Source organism: Schistocerca serialis, chromosome 8 (genome assembly GCF_023864345.2).
Source record: "Schistocerca serialis cubense isolate TAMUIC-IGC-003099 chromosome 8, iqSchSeri2.2, whole genome shotgun sequence".
In the NCBI taxonomy this organism is placed as follows: domain Eukaryota; kingdom Metazoa; phylum Arthropoda; class Insecta; order Orthoptera; family Acrididae; genus Schistocerca; species Schistocerca serialis.
In genome coordinates, this window is record NC_064645.1 from 50,396,630 (window position 1) to 50,415,669 (window position 19,040).

The 19,040-nt window shown below is 39.7% G+C and overlaps 1 protein-coding gene across 1 annotated transcript in view; it reads right to left on the reverse strand.

The window, feature by feature from the left end:
* Nucleotides 1-1,587: 1,587 nt before the first annotated feature.
* Nucleotides 1,588-19,040, reverse strand: part of LOC126416625 (cytochrome P450 4C1-like) — a 267,648-nt gene continuing 250,195 nt past the window's right edge. Inside the window, exon 6 of the mRNA XM_050084382.1 lies at nucleotides 1,588-1,958. Coding sequence (XP_049940339.1) covers nucleotides 1,896-1,958 — 63 coding nt within the window. The 3' untranslated portion in view covers nucleotides 1,588-1,895. The remainder of the gene's footprint in view (nucleotides 1,959-19,040) is intronic.

Sequence of the window (19,040 nt, forward strand, 5' to 3'; positions counted from 1 at the left end):
GTTGCACTACAAGTTCAAAAGAACAGCTTCAAATATTTACCGAAGTGTGAAAAAAATATCATATAAAATAAAAATAGCTGCCCTCGATATTGCCGTTTTGATATCGATATATTGCGAGGAATGGTACCGCAGATATATATCGACATCTTTTGAATATTATCGATATTTTATCAACAGCCCTACCCAACGCCTCTGCCGCGGCAAAGAATGCGTCACTGGCGACGGATCGTTGCGACTTCCTTACACAGTGCTCTTCATTTCTCGATCGGTATAGTATCAATACAGAGAAAATTAAATACGTTGCCTTCGAAATGACTGACATAGTTTTATCACGGTTCTGGGGGGTTCTAGAGGTGTCACAGAACTTTTTTAGTAGTCAAGGGAACGGGTACTCAGAAAGATTGAAAAACAACGATTTAGAGAAAAATCATTGTTTTGTGTCTCACGATAGCGGTTCGTGCTTCGAATAACGTCTGTGTGGTGTGCGTCAATGCGGCGGGGAGTTTCCCGAGCCGAGGACGCTTCTTGCTATATACGAGTAAAACGACACTGAGTTTCACACGACCGTTCGAGACATGTTGTCAGATCGGGCACTGTACAAAAGCGACGTTGTCCCATTTTCGATTGACGATGCAGCTATGCATTTGATGAGAGTGGACAAAAATAGTTTTCGCGCAGGCTATATGTAGGAATATGAAGCGGAAAGACCGCATGGGTTGTGTTTTACGTAGAACCAACGATAGGCAGCGATCAGTTGATAAGAAACTGCAGATTGCCTACATACGAGATTGCATAGAGAACACTTCTGTGGCCTCGTACTTAAGTACTTCTCAGGTATAAGCTATGCACACTAAATCGGATTAAGACAGCTAACCAGGCGTATGGGAAGAAGGGTGGTGCGTATGGTCCCAAATGTTTGACTGGAGACAGAATATCAAAGAAACGTTGAAAAATTTTCACTGACAGAGACTGGAAGAATGGCGCTGTACACGCCGAGAGAAACTCTCCAGAGACCTCCAAGAGACCCCTTTCAGGGCCCTTCCAACGTATCGACATTACAGGAGCAGCACAGACAGTGTCAGCTAGACAGCAGATCGCACGGAGGCGCGCAGTCAGCCATTGGCCTTGCACTCCACCTCTGGATGGAACAAATGAAACGCTGGAAGTACCCTTAGCCGCACGATTCAGAGCGATTCCTAGAGCGCAGGTGTAGGTCTACACACTGGTTCCTGTTGTCTTGCATAAAAATATAGTCATTTATTTGGATACTGCTCGAAGGGTTTTTCTAGTTACAACACTCATTTTTGGCAAAGAGATGTCGAGAGAAATGCGAGAGGCGTTCAATAAGTAATGCAATATAATTATTTTTTTCTGAAATCAGGTTGTTTTTATTCATGATTCCAATACGCCGTATTATTCCCTACTCTTCTGGCTCCAAAACTCTGTTTTCCAGCATAACTTACATTCAGTGCGACGTCGTTACGTAACCATGCTGGGAGGGACTGTATGCCGGCGTGATATCATTCCACTAGACGACCTCGGAGCCAACACCTTGCTGCACCAGTATCCTTTCCGTCATCCACTTATTGCTTCCTGCAGAGTGCATCCTTCATCGAGCCAGACAAACGGAAGTGGGAAGGTGCGAGATACGAGCTGTGCGGTGGATGAGGAACAGCAGTTCAGTGAAGTTTTGCGAGCTCCTCTCGGGGCGCAGGCTTACGTGAGGCCTTGCGCTGTCATGGAGAAGGAGAAGTTCGTTTGCGTTTATGTGGCGAGGAACACTCACCAGGAGTCACAGCTGTATGCTGCCGTCTCGCACGCAGCTCGGACAGGTTTGCAAGACCTCGTTGCGATGACGACAGGTGCTCGGCTTCAAGGACTCACCGTGCTTTTGCTCACTGGTAGGTCTCTGTAGACGTTCTGCAGCCACCTCCGTATATCTGCGTTGCTCTGGATTCCTGCCAAAAGAAACTCAATGACAGCTCTCTTCTTGGCACGAACCTCCGTTATAGACGCCATTTTGAAGGCTACATTTAGCACCGCCACCTATTGGAACTTCATGAAACAATAAGGCCTAAAGCGGGAATATTCCACTACGTCACACAACAGATTCCGCATTTTTTCAAACAAAATTGGTTGAGGAAAGAAATATGTTGTATTACGTATCAAGCGCCCATCGTACTTTCAGAAAAAAATGTTAAATTACTTATTTAAGTCCTCTAGTTCTTTCTTTGATTCTGAATAGACTGCATTTCGGTGTCACCACCCCAGCATCTGGTAGCACATATTTTTTAAAATACGAAGTCTGAATGATGACTGTGTCGTAGTCACCATAGAACTATTTCCTTGTTTAATAAATCACCGTCTGAATAAAGTGGTCTGTTCATCAGCTAACAGAGATAAAGAGCTGAACTAGAACGTGCCCGCCGTCTTAGCGACCGTTGACACGTTTCCACTCAACAATGACCAGCCTTCTAGCTGATTCCCTGCAGTGTTCTACACTCATGTACGGAAATGCTGGGGTAGCTCAACAACTTTCTAACTTATATCAAACGATTTTTGCGCGATTGTCTGACGTCATCTCACAGCCTTCTCTGCTATGACGATCCAGGCCGACGTGCCGGCGTTTGATGTTACGCCGGAACAGTATTCTTACTCTCATCGTATATAGGAAGTCCGAGAAACATGCACGAATATATTCAAGATGTTATGACCTACATAAGAAAATATGAACGACCTTACCTCTTCGTAACATTCACATGCAACTCGTCGTGGTCAGTAATCAAAGAACAGCTAAGATATGGGCAAGCCCCAATCCATCGACACACCACAATAGATGGAGTTTTCCAACAAAAACAAATGAGATTTATTCAAGTCATCACAAAATACAACATCTTTGGAACCGTCAGATGCTGGAAGTACACAATCAATGACAAAAACGAGGACTGTCTGACTCACAGAATCACATATGGCTACAAGACAGAATCCGACGAATATTGATAAAATCATCCAAGCTGAATTTCCAAACTCACATGAAGGTCCGGAACTGTACGACATAGTAGTGAAAACCAAGATTCACGGACCATGAGGGCCATTAAACCCAATTCGCCATGTATGAATGACGGAAATTGTGCAAAAAAAGTACCCAAAACCTTACTTGGAGACGCATAAAGCGGAGTTGATGGGTATCCCAAATATAGAAGATGGTCACCCAAAAACGGTGGCCTCACAACAAAAATACGAATACGAAGCAGCCACGAACTGGAAATAAATAATCAATGGGTAGTACCATATAACACACTACTTTCCAATATATTCCAAGCACACATAAATGTAGAATACTCCAGTTCAGTGTAGTTCATCAAGTATGTAAACAAAGGCATTGACATGCAGTATTTCAAATAGCCAAAAACAGCGATCAACGAAACAGAGACGAAGAGATCCTCATGTACCAAATAGGAAGATCCGTCAACAGTAAAGAAACACCTTGGAGGATTTTCCGTTTTCCCATACACGAACGTGAACCAACACCTAGCAGTATATTTGGGGAATAGACAGAGAGTTTACTTCGCAAAAGACACCGCCAGCAAAATTGCAAGCAGACCTCTTCAGAACACAGCATTTACAGTTTTTTACCAACTGTGCCAAACGGATCCATTCGCGAAAACATTACTATATGTCAACGATCCTACCTGTTATACGTGGAACACAACGAGAAAAATCTTTCAATGACGAAAAGAAAATTCCTTTAGAAGATCACCCAGGAATCATGAAAACTTGCGCACTAGGTCGAGTATGCACGCTATATCCGAACAACACTGAGTTGTTGGATTGTGATACACGAAATAAGGGGACCAATATGTCTGACAGATCTCAAGACTGTTGACAGTTACGTATGTTAAACGTACAGAGAACCATACTTAGGAGCATTGGAAAAGTCTTTCCCATGTCTAGAGAACAGGCAAACCTATCTTCGCCATACCACATGCACATAACACAATCGATCTTCTCTCAACTAAATAAAGGCGCGAAATGTGCAGAAAGCAGTCAACCGAACAATTTACATGGGAGGGAATAACAATCCAGCACAAACGCACTTGCATACACAATCTTCTCAAATTTCTACTTGATCACTAAAGCCGCCCAACACATACTAAGTATTAGTTCGCTATTCGGTCCTCTAGAGGACGGCAATGTTAACTTAACATACATTCCTACACTCCAACAGGCCTCTGCATTCGGAGAGCTGATGCTATTAACGGGAAACGGGAAACATTCCCACCACAGGTCATTCATACAAGGAATTATTCCAGAAAACCGGTCACATATATCTTTTACCATTATAGTTACAATTAAATATTATGCTCACGGTCTCAATTGAATGGCATTAGACAATGAGCCAAGTATCGCAAATACACCCGGCTGTCGGCAGTGGCTCTGTTAATACAAATATCACTACCTTTCTTATGACTTGATGTACTCTTCCCTTTGCTATCACAGTACTCCAAGTCAAATCCATACCACCTTATGACTGGACACAGTTATTTCCGTTCCACAAACACATACTTTATAAACCTGATGCTCAAATGCGAAAATATCTCTCATCCCCTAGTATTAAGTATAATACTTCATCAATAGATGATTACCTATGATAGGAAATAATAGTGACCGGAAATCAACGATGGGTGTGCATGTCTCTTACATTTCTTCCTGCGAGTGCTACTACCACTATGTTTTAAAAAGAGAGACATAATTGATGGGTTGATTCATTGAGATAGAGCTGTAACAAGGTACAATATAATGGTGGACTGATTCATTCTAGAGAAGAACTTGCTGCAGGTCAATTTTTCCCAGTGTTCTGTCCGGATGCATCAGTCACATGACATAGCCTGCGTTCTACTCGTATACAGCCATGTGTTGTGTATGTGGTTTAAAGAATTGTCTACTTTTGATCGTTAACTTTAAACCTGTCAGTCATCAGAGGACTTCCATCTCATGTATGATGAAAGTTGACACAGTACTCTAAACGAACTTTGATTTATGAGTTTCACTCCCCCCCCCCCCCCCCCCCCCCCCCCCCCGCCTGCCGCATCTTGGTTGTAAAATCGAGACTTCAGCATCATAACCAAGTTAGCGATAGGAGCTTGTGAGGCGACGCGATAGGAGCCAGCGAGGCGTTGCAATCCCTGTGTACACATTTGCCTGACAGATGTCCTGTTTACAGAGTTAGTGATTGTGTGAGTTATAATTTTCACATGTCGGACACTGCTGCTATGCGTTTATTTGTTTCCTTGTAGGATGTATACCCTGCTACTAACGGTCATTTTATATAGGTCTGATGCAGGCATAGTATAATCTCTGAACTGTGTTCGGATGTGAATAGTGAACACTATACATCTCCGGAAAGCTATATTATTGTGCTCGTATCACGCAGGGCCAGTGTTTTACGGTTCGATAACATAGTTTTTCGTTGAGAAACCGGGAAGGAGTATGTATGTCATGCGCCTGAAATATATTTCTCACAAAGGAATGTTAACAACGCTACATTCCATACGTCTGATAGCTCGGAAACACAGGTGATCAAACATAGGTCCGTTTTAAGTGCAGAACGTTGTAGCCTTAGGAGTGCGTGTGTGTATGCTCTCTCTTATCAGTACCTTCCAGGTACCAATCTTAGACTCTAGATCAACTCTGGTTGATTTACGTAAAAATGCGTCGAACTCCAGTCGTCTGGAGCCCCATCGCCTATAAAAATCATTCAATTCTTGTTCTTCTTAACTGTCCGCTATTACATCACAGAACCTCATCGATAAGGAGTGCGAAGCTCCTCGACATGGTCACATCTCGAAAAATCTCATGCACTCGGACGGGTTAGGACTCGGAAAGCTCAATTCATTCACGAGAAGTGGAGTGTAGCCATCTTCTTCTGGTCGGTTGCAGATTAATTCGCTAACGGTGCTGCAGGGCTGGTTGGTCAGTGACAGTGTGAGGAGGGTCTTTCACACTCTAATTTTACCCTAAGACAGCGAGAATGCTCTGTGACACCAATACACAGAGAGCTAGATTGTAAATTAAACACTATGCTCTCGGTGATAGAAATATGTGGAGCGCTGTCTGGTATACTTTGATGATTTATGTGTTCAAGAATTAACACTGAATGGGCGTACTAAACAGTCATCAATCCATGTTTGGAATTATAACAGAACGTAAAATCATGTATGTCAGTAATTTCTTTACGTGTAATGTTTTATGTAAATATAGCCTTTGACTGCGAGTTTAACAACCAAGAGACTGTTATCTTTGCTCATGCGGGAAGAAGGTGGATCTTTGGAAGAGGTGGATTTTTTGATCTGGAGCGTGGTTTGGAGGAGGTGGATGTGGTGGAAAACAATGTCTTATTTCGTATTAGTGTAGAAGTGTTAAATGTGAATAAATGCATTAAATAGTGATGTGCAAAACTAATGTAACGCTTGCTCTCTAAAAATCAAAATACCACGTCGCCCTACAAACCAGTTAGTCTCATCCAAACACAAAGAAAACGGCGGGAACTTCGTAGTGGAATCATCTCTAGACTTCACGAAGACAACAACGCAGCCATCGATATGAGTTAAGTACCAAACTGTTCGTACTTATTAACGATCTCGGACTATAAATATCAGTCTCCTGTAGTTCCTGAAGTCACCATGTGGACAAAGGAGTAGGACAACTTATAGACTGTCGAAATCTTAGGAAGAGGTCTGTTGAACTTGGGGGCTCGTCCAGAATATTACAGTTAAGTGCGATGAGACTTATTGTGCTTTGTTTGCAGAACAGTATAAATTTTATAATTCGTAAAACATGAATAACATTTTACACGTTTCCTGGACCAGAAAAAGTAGTGTGAGAACCAAAAAAGTGCTGGCTTATCGGAGAGGTGGACCTGTGATCGATGTCGTGGTGTGAAAAGATAAGTACAATTCTTCTTTGTTTTAAACTTTTCGTCAAGACTGTGTCCAAACACGTGGTGTCATAATGACACTTTCAGAAGAAATTAAAAAGGAAGTGGGAGAAATGTTAGACTCGAACGTGTGTGGTGTAAGTGACGATCCAGATGACTCACAAACCGAAAGAAAACCGGATCAACAGGACTAGGTAAGGTTACTATTTGCCAGAATGGGACAAATGCAGTCCGAATTAACAATGACAATGAATTCAAATAATGAATTCCTAGAATCGAAAATGCTTGGACAACAGTACATTTTCAGGCAGACAAACTTTCGAAATTACAGTAGTTACAATTTTCAACAACAGATGGCGCTGCGGTCTGGGAAACTCTATAGTACGATATTTTCCACATATCCACCATGCGTAGCCATAATATGGCGTAGTCTCTGAATGAAATTACCCGAAACCTTTGACAACGTGTCTGGCAGAATGGCTTCACATGCAGATGAGATGTACTGCTTCAGCTGTTCAATTGTTTCTGGATTCTGGCGGTACACCTGGTCTTTCAAGAGTCCCCACAGAAAGAAGTCACAGGGGTTCATGCCTGGCGAATAGGGAGGCCAATCCACGCCGTCTCCTGTATGTTTCGGATAGCCCAAAGCAATCACACGATCATCAAAATATTCATTCAGGAAATTAAAGACGTCGGCCGTGCGATGTGGCCGGGCACCATCTTGCATAAACCACGAGGTGTTCGCAGTGTCGTCTAAGGCAGTTTGTACCGCCACAAATTCACGAAGAATGTCCAGATAGCGTGATGCAGTAATCGTTTCGGATCTGAAAAATGGGCCAATGATTCCTTTGGAAGAAATGGCGGCCCAGACCAGTACTTTTTGAGGATGCAGGGACGATGGGACTGCAACATGGGGCTTTTCGGTTCCCCATATGCGCCAGTTCTGTTTATTGATGAAGCCGTCCAGGTAAAAATAAGCTTCGTCAGTAAACCAAATGCTGCCCACATGCATATCGCCGTCATCAATCCTGTGCACTATATCGTTAGCGAATGTCTCTCGTGCAGCAATGGTAGCGGCGCTGAGGGGTTGCCGCGTTTGAATTTTGTATGGATAGAGGTGTAAACTCTGGCGCATGAGATGATACGTGGACGTTGGCGTCATTTGGACCGCAGCTGCAACATGGCGAATGGAAACCCGAGGCCGCTGTTGGATCACCTGCTGCACTAGCTGCGCGTTGCCCTCTGTGGTTGCCGTACGCGGTCGCCCTACCTTTCCAGCACGTTCAGCCGTCACGTTCCCAGTCCGTTGAAATTTTTCAAACAGATCCTTTATTGTATCGCTTTTCGGTCCTTTGGTTACATTAAACCTCCGTTGAAAACTTCGTCTTGTTGCAATAACACTGTGTTCTAGGCGGTGGAATTCCAACACCAGAAAAATCCTCTGTTCTAAGGAATAAACCATGTTGTCTACAGCACACTTGCACATTGTGAACAGCACACGCTTACAGCAGAAAGACGACGTACAGAATGGCGCACCCACAGACTGCGTTGTCTTCTATATCTTTCACATCACTTGCAGCGCCATCTGTTGTTGAAAATTGTAACTACTGTAATTTCGAAAGTTTGTCCGCCTGAAAATGTACTGTTGTCCCAAGCATATTGCAACAAACGGTGTATTTCTATCGCTGCTCGTTTAGTTTTTTTTGCCGTTTCAAATATACCGGTCATTTTTGAAACACCCTGTAACAACAGAATGAATACAAATTGGAGGAGTGACAATAGAGGTAGCCATCCGGAAAACTCCGGACCGCCTCAATGAGGGTCCACAGCTTTGGGGTGAACAGCTTTAAACATAATAGGACCACTAACTCACACAAAACCAAATAGTGTAAATAACTGTTCCATTAGCAAACAGGTTAAAAACCAGGAATATCAAGTGAATTATATAAGTTTTGATAAAAAATTTTGGGATGCTATGTGGCACAGTAGACCACCACAAAATAAGCACAGGAGAGATCAAAGTTCTGATTCAATTCTGGATGAGGAGATGTTAAGTGATTTTTATAGCTGGGCAAAAAGGGAATAGCAAGCTAATAATGAAGAGAGTAATAAATGTTTTAATTCAGAATTGGGGGGTTTGTTCACACAAGAAGGTAATAGTGAGTCAGATGATGATAAACCAAAGCAACAGGAAAAAGAACCAACCACAGAAAGTGAGAAACAGAGAGAAATAGATGAAACTGGCAGTAAAGTATACCATAGTAGTGATGATGCTAGTGTTATTGATGTGAAAAGTACGGTAAGTAAACTAGAAGGTGAGTACAATGTTTTTATTGAAATAAATAATGAAGTGTTGAAACTTAATGATAGTTGTGGTGACGAAGCAAAGGAATATGGTAAGAATCAATTGTTACATGTCTGTCCTGATCAGTTCATGGTTAATCAAAGTGGTGATAACAAAAGTGAAAATATTGTGAAAGAATTAGATTTGCATGATATTATTGAAAGTAAAGGAAGCCAATTTTTAGAAACCCTGTGGAACCAGTATAATGAGAGTTGTAGTAGCAAAGTGTTTTGGTATAATCTATGTACAATTAGTAGAATTTTATGCCCACGCTGGTGGCAGAGTAAAAGAAAGAGTCTGAATGAAAGGTACATAAACAGTAGTGAGTTATTTTGCGTGCAGCCAAAGTGTAAACTTGATACTAATAACTTAGAATCTGAAACTCAGGTAAACTTGATGAAGACTGAAAGGGAGGAAGTAGATGGAAATTATAAGGAAATTGAAAAAGATTTATTATATGAAGTCCCCAAAGGGAAGGTAGATGAAAAGGAATTAGGCTGTCCATACATTAAAATAAGAGTAAATCAGTGGGAAGGACATTGTCTCATTGATACAGGAAGCCCCATATGTGCAATATCAGAAAAAATTAGAGATAAAATTAGGGATGGTAAGAACTTTGTAGAAATGCCGGTTGTAGGGGTAAAAATCAGAGGTGCCACTGGTAAGCAAAGTAAGGTAGTAAAGAGTCAAGTGTTGTTAACATTTGAAATTGAAAATGTGGAATTTGAGCAGGGTTGCCTTGTGGTCCCAAGGTTAGAAGAAAATATTATTTTTGGCTTGGATTGGGTCTTAAAAGTGGGTGTAAGTTCCTCTTGGGAAGATAAGAGTGTTATAATCACTGAACCTGAGGAAAATAGTATTCTGAAAACAGAAATGTTCATCCTTAACTGTAGTAATTCTTGTAACCATATCAAAGCTGTTGTAAGCGAGGTAGATAATCAAGCCATAAGTGGTAATATATCCTTTGATCTTATAAATGAACAAAATTTCGAAGAATTAGTCGAAGTCAAATTGAAGGAAGCTGTAAATCTAATCCAAAGTCAGAAACATCAGTTAAGAGAAGTGTTATGGGAATTTCAGGATACATTTAGTGAGAGACCAGGGAAGGTAAAAGACTATCAGTGCAGACTTCAACTCAGAGATCATCATCCTTTCTTCCTAAAACCATATGGCATTCCATTCTCCAGGAAAAAAGATGGAGAAAGGGAATCCAAAAAATGGAAACTTGGGGGATTATAGAAAGAAGTAGAAGCGCATACAACAACCCATTAGCAGTTGTATCTAAGAGAAATGGTGGGGTTAGACTTGTACTTGATTCTAGGCACCTTAATAAGTTTTGATTAGATAAAATGACCATCCTGACAATATGGATGAACTTCTGCACAAATCTGATAATGTAAAATTTATGAGTAGCCTAGACTTGACATCTGGTTTTCACCAAATATCACTTGAACTTGATTCTAGGAAGTATACTGCCTTTTTGTATGGTGGCAAAAGTTACCAATATTGTGTTGTCCCTTTTGGATTGAATGTATCTGTGGCTGAATTTATCAGAGCATTTGATTTTGTATTAGGTGATGAATTGTCTTCAAAATTCATAGTATATGTAGATGACATTCTTGTAGCTGGAAAAACCTGGGAAGATCATCTAAACCTTCTGAGACAAGTGTGTTCAAAATTGAGGGAAGGGGGAATGACTGTAAAATTGGAAAAATGTTTTGGAGTTAATGAACTAAAATTTTTGGGGCATAATATCTCAGAAAAGGGAATCTTACCTGATAAGGATAAACTTGAGGCCCTTGTAAACTTCCTACTCCCAAGAACAAAAAACATCTCAAGTCCTTTTTTGGTCACACTGGATTCTATAGAAAATTTCTTAGTACCCAAGCTTTGCATGCAAACTGCTTATGTAACTTACTAAAAAAGAATACTGTTTGGAATTGGACACAAGAATGTCAGGATGCATTTGTGGAAATAAAACAACAACTGTCCCAAAGTCAGATGTTGTATAGACCTGTTATGTCGTTACCATTCTGTATAATGGCAGATAGTAGTGAGACAGGTTTAGGGGCACACTCGTTTCAAAACATAGATGTAGAAGGAAAATTAGAACACCATTCTATTGGTTTTCCTAGCTGTGCTTTACAAAAGTATGAAAAATCATATACAGTCACAGAGAAGGAACTACTTGCCATCCACTGGGCATTCAATAAGTTAAAAAGTTATCTGTTATGGCACAAGGTAATTGTCTTCTCTGACCATAAAACTCTATCCTACATTCAGGAGTGCAGACTCTATCATGACTGTATAGCAAGGTAGGTTTTATTCCTTTAACAGTTTGACTATGAGATCAAATTTATTCAGGGTAAACATAATATCATTGCAGATGCCCTTTCCAGACTACCAGTAAGTGCAGATGTTGAAAATGCTTATGGAAAAGAGGAGAAAGAGTTCAAACTTATGTACTTAAAGGGTGTAAAAGATGAAGCTGAAATACTAAAAATCTGTAATGATATTCGTAGAAACCAAAACCATGATGAAAATTTGAAGTTGGTTAAAAGTTATATAGGGAAAAAGGGAGGAGAAAAGGTAGATCAGTATTATAAAGTACAAAAAGAGATTTTGTTTAGGAGACCTAGACCTGACTTAGACAATTGGAAACTATGCTGGTCTGAGCAATGTATTGACACGTTAATCAGTTACATACATGTAAACTTCGGACACTGTGGAGCAACAAAATACATACAGAAGATACAGGAAAATGTATACTTCTATAATATCTGTAGGAGAGCGAAGAAAAAACTTGAAACTTGTGATCGTTGTCAGAGAGTAAAAGTGAGTAACCAAACATCTAAAGGATTGATGCAAAACATTTTTCCCAGTAAAAACCTTGAATTGACAGCAATTGATCTATATGGACCACTACCAAGATTAAGAGGAGGGTACAGTTACATCTTCGTCATAGTTGATGTTTTCTCTAAATTTATAAAATTGTATCCATTAAAGAGAGCAACCAGTAAACAAATTATCATCAAGCTGACTAATCATTATTTCACAAATGTTGGTATATCCCAGGCCATCATGTCTGATAATGGGTCACAGTTTACATCTAAATTATGGAAAAATTTTATTGAAGATACAGGAATAAAACATATTTTGATTTCAGTTTGTCACCTGTCAAGTAACCCAGCAGAAAGGTACATGAGGGAAATTGGAAGGCTTTGCAGAACATATTATAGTAAAGATCATGTTAATTGGAGTGAAAATGTTACTGACTTCGAGGATATAATGAACAGCCTACAGCATTCATCCACTGGTTTTTCACCTTATGAAGTAATGTTTAATAGATGACCTGCAAATTTGATTTCTGAGAATGTTGATTTCCCACCTTGTCAAACTATGACACCCCAGGAAAGAGAGGCAGCTGTTAGGAACACTATGAAAAGACAAGGAGAGGTAAGAAAATGGTGACATGATGCAAGATGTAAAGGAGTACAGTTCAGGACAGGATATCTAGTTTTAGTAAAAACACAGGAAAAATCTAAATTGATAAATTCATAAATAAAGAAATTTTTTGTCATCTATATAGCCCCCTTTGAAATCAAGGGAAACCCGCACCCTAATGCCTATAGATTAATCTACCCAAAATCCATGAAGTTATTTGGACTGCGCAATGTTACAGAGTTAAAACTCTACAAACACGACCCATAAAATAGTCATTAACAAGTAAAATGCTGCTTGTAAAGAACTAGTTGACTGGCCCAGCTATATCACTTTATTGTTTTATCATTCAAGCAAAACTTCCTGTCAAAGTGTGTTACTATGTCAGCTAAAAGTATGAAGTAGATTTTGTGTTGATGTGAATTATGTGTGTACTAATTTCTCTTTGTTCTCTAATATACCCATTCATTAAATTTGGTATGAGATCCGTGTGTCAGACTACAAACCATTCTACAGTTTCATAGTAATGCCTCTTAACAGAAACCAAAGTTAATGATGTGCACACTTTTAAAGTAATAAGATACAAATAATGATTGTGTGTAAGAAGACAAAACCTTGTCATTTGTAAGCTATGTCTGATGGAACATTATTTAATGGATAAAGAAAACTGGATGTACTTGTCAGATTATGAGAGTGTGCTTTGAAAGACCAGGTATGTTGTTGTGTGTTAAAAATATAGTGGGTAGTCATGAAATTTAATAATGTGCATTAAGAATGTATTGAGGTTTAGAGCATTATGGAGACAGTTGTTTATGTGTTACGTTTGAAACTCTTGTGATGGATTGAAGGTTATGTGATACTAATTTTGAGGATTATATTGTGGGAGAATATTTTGTAATAGTTTAGATAATTTAATGTTAAAGTGAATGAAGAGCTGTTAGGAATTTATCCCATGCTCTGTTACACAATTTGAAATAATTTCTATACATGGCAGTATGCTATTTGACCACAGGAGAGTAAATCAAAATGAAACACTGGTTAATAATGATGTAAAGTTAAGGTACAAATACTAACAATCTTACACAATGTAAGTGTAGAGTTTGTCATAATTTGACCTATAAAGCTGACATAGATGTACACTTGACATATATCGTACAGTAATCCTTAGTCAAAATTAAATACTTGAGACAATATATGGAGTTACAAAGCTGTACGGAATTGGAAAAAGTTTTTCGCTCTCTAAAAGGTTTTCCATCCACGTGCTGAAGGTCGCTCAACGGCGAGTGGCTCTGGAAACTGGATATTGGACGAACCAGTAGAAAAACGCGATTAACGGCAACAAGCACTCTAAGGAAATCTCAACATTAACAGCGAATCACCAGTAATATCATTGTTCTTGTAACACATCAACAGCTACGTGTACACAAATTTGAACTTTAAATGACATGACCAACGTCGTCGTTCTGGACCTGGATTCAAACCCAGCACCTATTGCCGTTGCTAACTAAGCTAAGCTTTGTTTGTGCCTTATTGAGACCGGATCACTAGGCATAAAGAGACGTGAAGTATAGACGTTTGCACCAGTATCAGTTATCAATTGAGATCCTGAAAATAAATGACGAAAACGTTTGTACTGAACTGGGAATCCTGTCATAACAGTTACCGTCCTGGGAACTACTCCCAGCAACGTTTAATATGGTGTAATTCACAAGGAACAAGGTATGCTCATGTTTAAAATTGAAATGCCATCATATAAAGCTTGTGACAGGGATGTGAACCCACCACCTAATCGGACAGTTAACGAAGTACAGTCATGCTCAAAAGTATCCGAACGACCTGGATTGCATTTCGCCTAATTCCCATGCAACCCACATAATGCAGCTGTCTAGCAGGTCCTCTAATCGCTCCTTCATACAGTCGTTTGACTATTGAAAATGGTTCCAACAAGTTACCACTAGAAAACACTGCTCTGTATCGGAATAACTCAGAATGTAAAGTAATACCACGATACTAAAAATATCAGGGAACACGTCATCACAGATAAGACTGTCCTTAAGGCTTGTAAGCTCGCATTTATTGCAGTAACTGACATACCTGAAATGTTAGCACTCTCATTATTACGTCAGATAGGTAATGCACGTAGTAAGATAATAATAATAATAATAATAATTTTATTGTCATTCGTCCATTACAGCAATAGACAACGTCATATACATACTAAAATACAATTAATAGTTTGAAAGAAACAACAGGTTTCTTGTTAACATTATAGTATTATATTACAGTTGATAAATTCTCTTATGTCATAGAATGGGTGGAGGACTAGCCAGTCATGAATTGTTAGTTTGAATAATTGTTCAGGTAATTCTTGAACAGATTGAGGAAGTTTATTAAATAATTTGTACCCCATGATTTCGTAGCTGTTGAGTGACTTTGACAACCTGTGGTAAGGAATATAGAGGCACCTATTCCTTCTTGTATTGTGGCTGTGTACATTTTCTCTGGTTTTTGTTTCTGGTAATTTCTTCTTCGTATAAATTAGAACATAGTATATGTACAAGTTTATAACAGTCATGATTTTCTGTTCACAGAACAATGGTTTACAGTGTGCCTTATATGCAGAACCAGTAATTATCCTAATAGCTTTTTTTTGCAGTATTAATATGTCATGTACACAGCTAGAGTTCCCCCACAAAATAATTCCATATGTTATTATACTCTGAAAGAATGAAAAATAGGATGTTCTAACATATTTTTCAGGAACACAATCCATAAGTCGCCTTAACAGGTAAATAACTCTAGACAATTTACCACTAATATATTCATGAGTTACTCTTCAAAGTAACATACCATACTTGTTATTTAACACAAAATGTCATTAAAATTTACGTTATTCACGAGCAGCTAGTTGAGAATATGTATGAACTTCAAATGACACGATGAACCGACTCATGCTGCATATGGATTCAAACCCAGGTCATGCAAACTAAGGTTTCGTGACTGACGGAAATTAACAGTCATTCCTGACTAGGCATACAGAGAGTGATATACCTCGATTTTAGACAGTATCAGTTAGCAAATATCAACTTTAAATCACATAACGTAAACATTTTTAACGGTCGCGAATTCCTACCCAGCATCTATTGTCCCTGTTAACGAACTACGAGAGATGTTAAATACTGCTTCTTCAGAAGTAACTTACTTGAAATGCAGTGAGGTAATGCTTTGTGTTGGACAGGAATGCAAACCCAGAACCTAATCGGATTGTTATCGAAGCACAATCAAGTTTGACATATCGGATTTTCTCGGCAGTAGCTAGATGTATTAACTGAAATGATGCGACGAAACATTAATTTTTTCCTTCCCAGGACTCCAACCCGGCACATATCGCTGTTATATTCTACAGAAAAGGAACGTTAAGTATGGGTTTGTTACACCAGCAGCGACATGTGAGCATATTTGAACTAGAAATAATATGACAAAGACTTCAGTGCTGACTAGGAATCGAACCCCACACATATCGTTGTTGACTACACACAAAGAGACGTCAGCTACCGAATTTTTCTCCACCAGCAGCTCGGAATAACATCCTTGAACTTACAGTGATCTCGCAAATAGTTCTGTGTCTCACTGGGAGTCAAAAACATCAGATATTGTTAGTGTTGACAACGAATGAAAATGCATTAAAAATAAAAATTGTTATCCACCAGCAGATAGGTGTTCTCATGCTAGAGCTTGATAGTACATAGTGAAAAGTTTAGTGCTGGGCCAGGATTCCAACCCATTCATGCGCAATATGTGGAGATGTTGAGGAATCTGCAGTTTTGAACAAACAACAAGTTGTAGTCGAGCTGTATCGTCACGAAGGAATCAAATTCCGCGTTAAGGGCGGTGTGAGTTGCATTGCCAGTTCAGAACCAATTTTATCGACATGCAGAAGCTCAAATGAAAGACGGAATAAGTGTCCTGTGACCATACACAGGGTTTGTTTCGTCACTACAAATAAATAACTAGTATAAGAAAGGTTGCTGGTTATAGAGTTTCTAAATGTCGCCACTCCTTGCTTTATTGTGGTTCCACCTAACGTCTACTTGGTAGAGAAGGAATATCATGTTTAATGTGATTTTCAGACCACAATGCCATTATACCTTCTTCACTTAGCGTAGCCAGAAGAGAATGGAATCTGCCTCTCCCTATCAAAAAACATCGGCACAAGTTTGAATCGAACCGAGACCATCATCATATGAAACTATCATCAGTCGAAGAGACCACCAATCCCTCTTCTCTACGACTCATTGCCCTATCATCACGCCGTTGCGACACACAAGATGAGAATTCTGACACACAGGCTCCCTGTAGTGGTTTGCAGGATGTTCAAGACGTTCATTTACTTGGTTGACCGAATCGCCATGAACTAGCTGCCTCGGCTACCCAGTGGATACATTCGACTCTATTTTGTAATCACCGAAATAAAATCACGTAACTGCCACCTACACAGAACTGCCAACAGTGTAGGATGCAGAAATTTAAATAGGAAGTCTTCCTTTCCATTTGAGCTACTCTATTGCGCTATCTGTTTGTTGAAACCATCGTGCAGTGCAAAAGAAATGCTGTAACTGTCTGTCTCTCAGAAGTCTAGATCTGGCCATATGCATTATCTCACAGCACTGTGGAATGCCGAAGTTCACTTCCAGAGGTGCTTTTCAGGTTTAATAGACGGCCAGGCAGCAGATGCGCTCGAAGCTTTTGTATTGTGTATGGGGAAAGCGCATCGTGCGAAAATAGTTTGAAAAGTATTTTCTACATTAGCTGTCGTCTGGTAGTGGCATTTTATTCTTCTTCAAACCTTGTTTGACAGCTTTAACTCAGAATAAGTTTTCTACATGCATGTAATCAATAAACTGCATGTGCATTGTCAGACTGTTATAGATAACATCAGAGAATTCGCATATATCGTTGATGATTAATTTCTCTATCATGTTTAGTATTGCTTTAACAGCACTAAAAGAAACCTTACGAAAACTGTGCACTGTGTTGTAAGAAATGAAATAAAACTACCTACGATAACCTTAGGACGAAAATCTTTTTTAACAAAACTGAGTATCTGTACACAAGCGTGCCTCTATCTGCACGAATTAGTAAAATACTACTCCCTTAGATTTCTATTGGGTCTGCGCTTAAATGGTTTGCTATGTCATACTCAACAGGTATGCAAACGTGGGATTTCATAAATAAAGTTCCGTATTCCTAGAAACCTAAAATTTGCAGCGGAAAGAGGCGTTACCTGTTGTGCAGCATTTGGAGTTTTTCACCATTGCACTTTGAGCTGAAAGTATTTTCTTACGATTTGCTTATCGATGTTTGTTCTGACTGCTTGCAGCTTTTACACAGAAGGGATAAAAACGTTACATTCAGCGAGGCTGGAACCGCGAACCATAACAGTCACGTTTCTACAGGTCAGCACGTCAACACAGAGCTAGCGGATAGGTACGGTTTGCGCCTTCCTCTTACGAGGCCAATAGTGACTAGAACTCGTAAACCGCTGTTTACAGGACTAGATTAGTTGCTATTGGCACGTTCAATGACTTTGCTAGGCTGAAAACCGTAAATTTACAATCTTCTGTTACACCTCAAGCGATAACAACTCAGGTGATTCAATGGAAATGGCACGAGAAATCAAGTGAACTTTGAGGCTTAATTCCGTGCACACCAGGAAGTAACTCCTCGATCACAGAGTTGCCAAACATACCTTGCGTTGTTGCCAAGTCTCAGTTACATTACCAGTAGGAAAAAGACGAACCGATGTGATCCTACAGCGGGCTGGGAAGTGACCATAGCTGGCGCCTCAAAGACGCGGCTGCTACGGCCTGGAATACGTAATGCGTCTGATTCGCATTTCTGTAACTAGGTTTAGGGACTGGAGCTTAGTTACTAATAATACTCAGAACTGTCTGCTACTAAGCATCATAAATCAGTAACGCTCATAGTTGTTTTTATATTTCTTTCGTAACTGTACTCAAAACTAAGAAACTCATTCACGGACGTTTTCGAGCCTCGCCGACAGGCGAGCACAACAAACAAATAAAAATAAAAAGAGAATGTGTGTGTGTGTGTGTGTGTGTGTGTGTGTGTGTGTGAGAGAGAGAGAGAGAGAGAGAGAGAGAGAGAGGGAGAGAGAGAGAGAGAGAGAGAGAGGGTAAAAAATTGTTGTAAAGAAATTGAATACTGGTATGCAAAGAAATCTTTCATTAAAATGACTAGTTCCACATCATTACGAAATGTCGTATTCATGATCTATGGAACAAGTATTAATCTAAT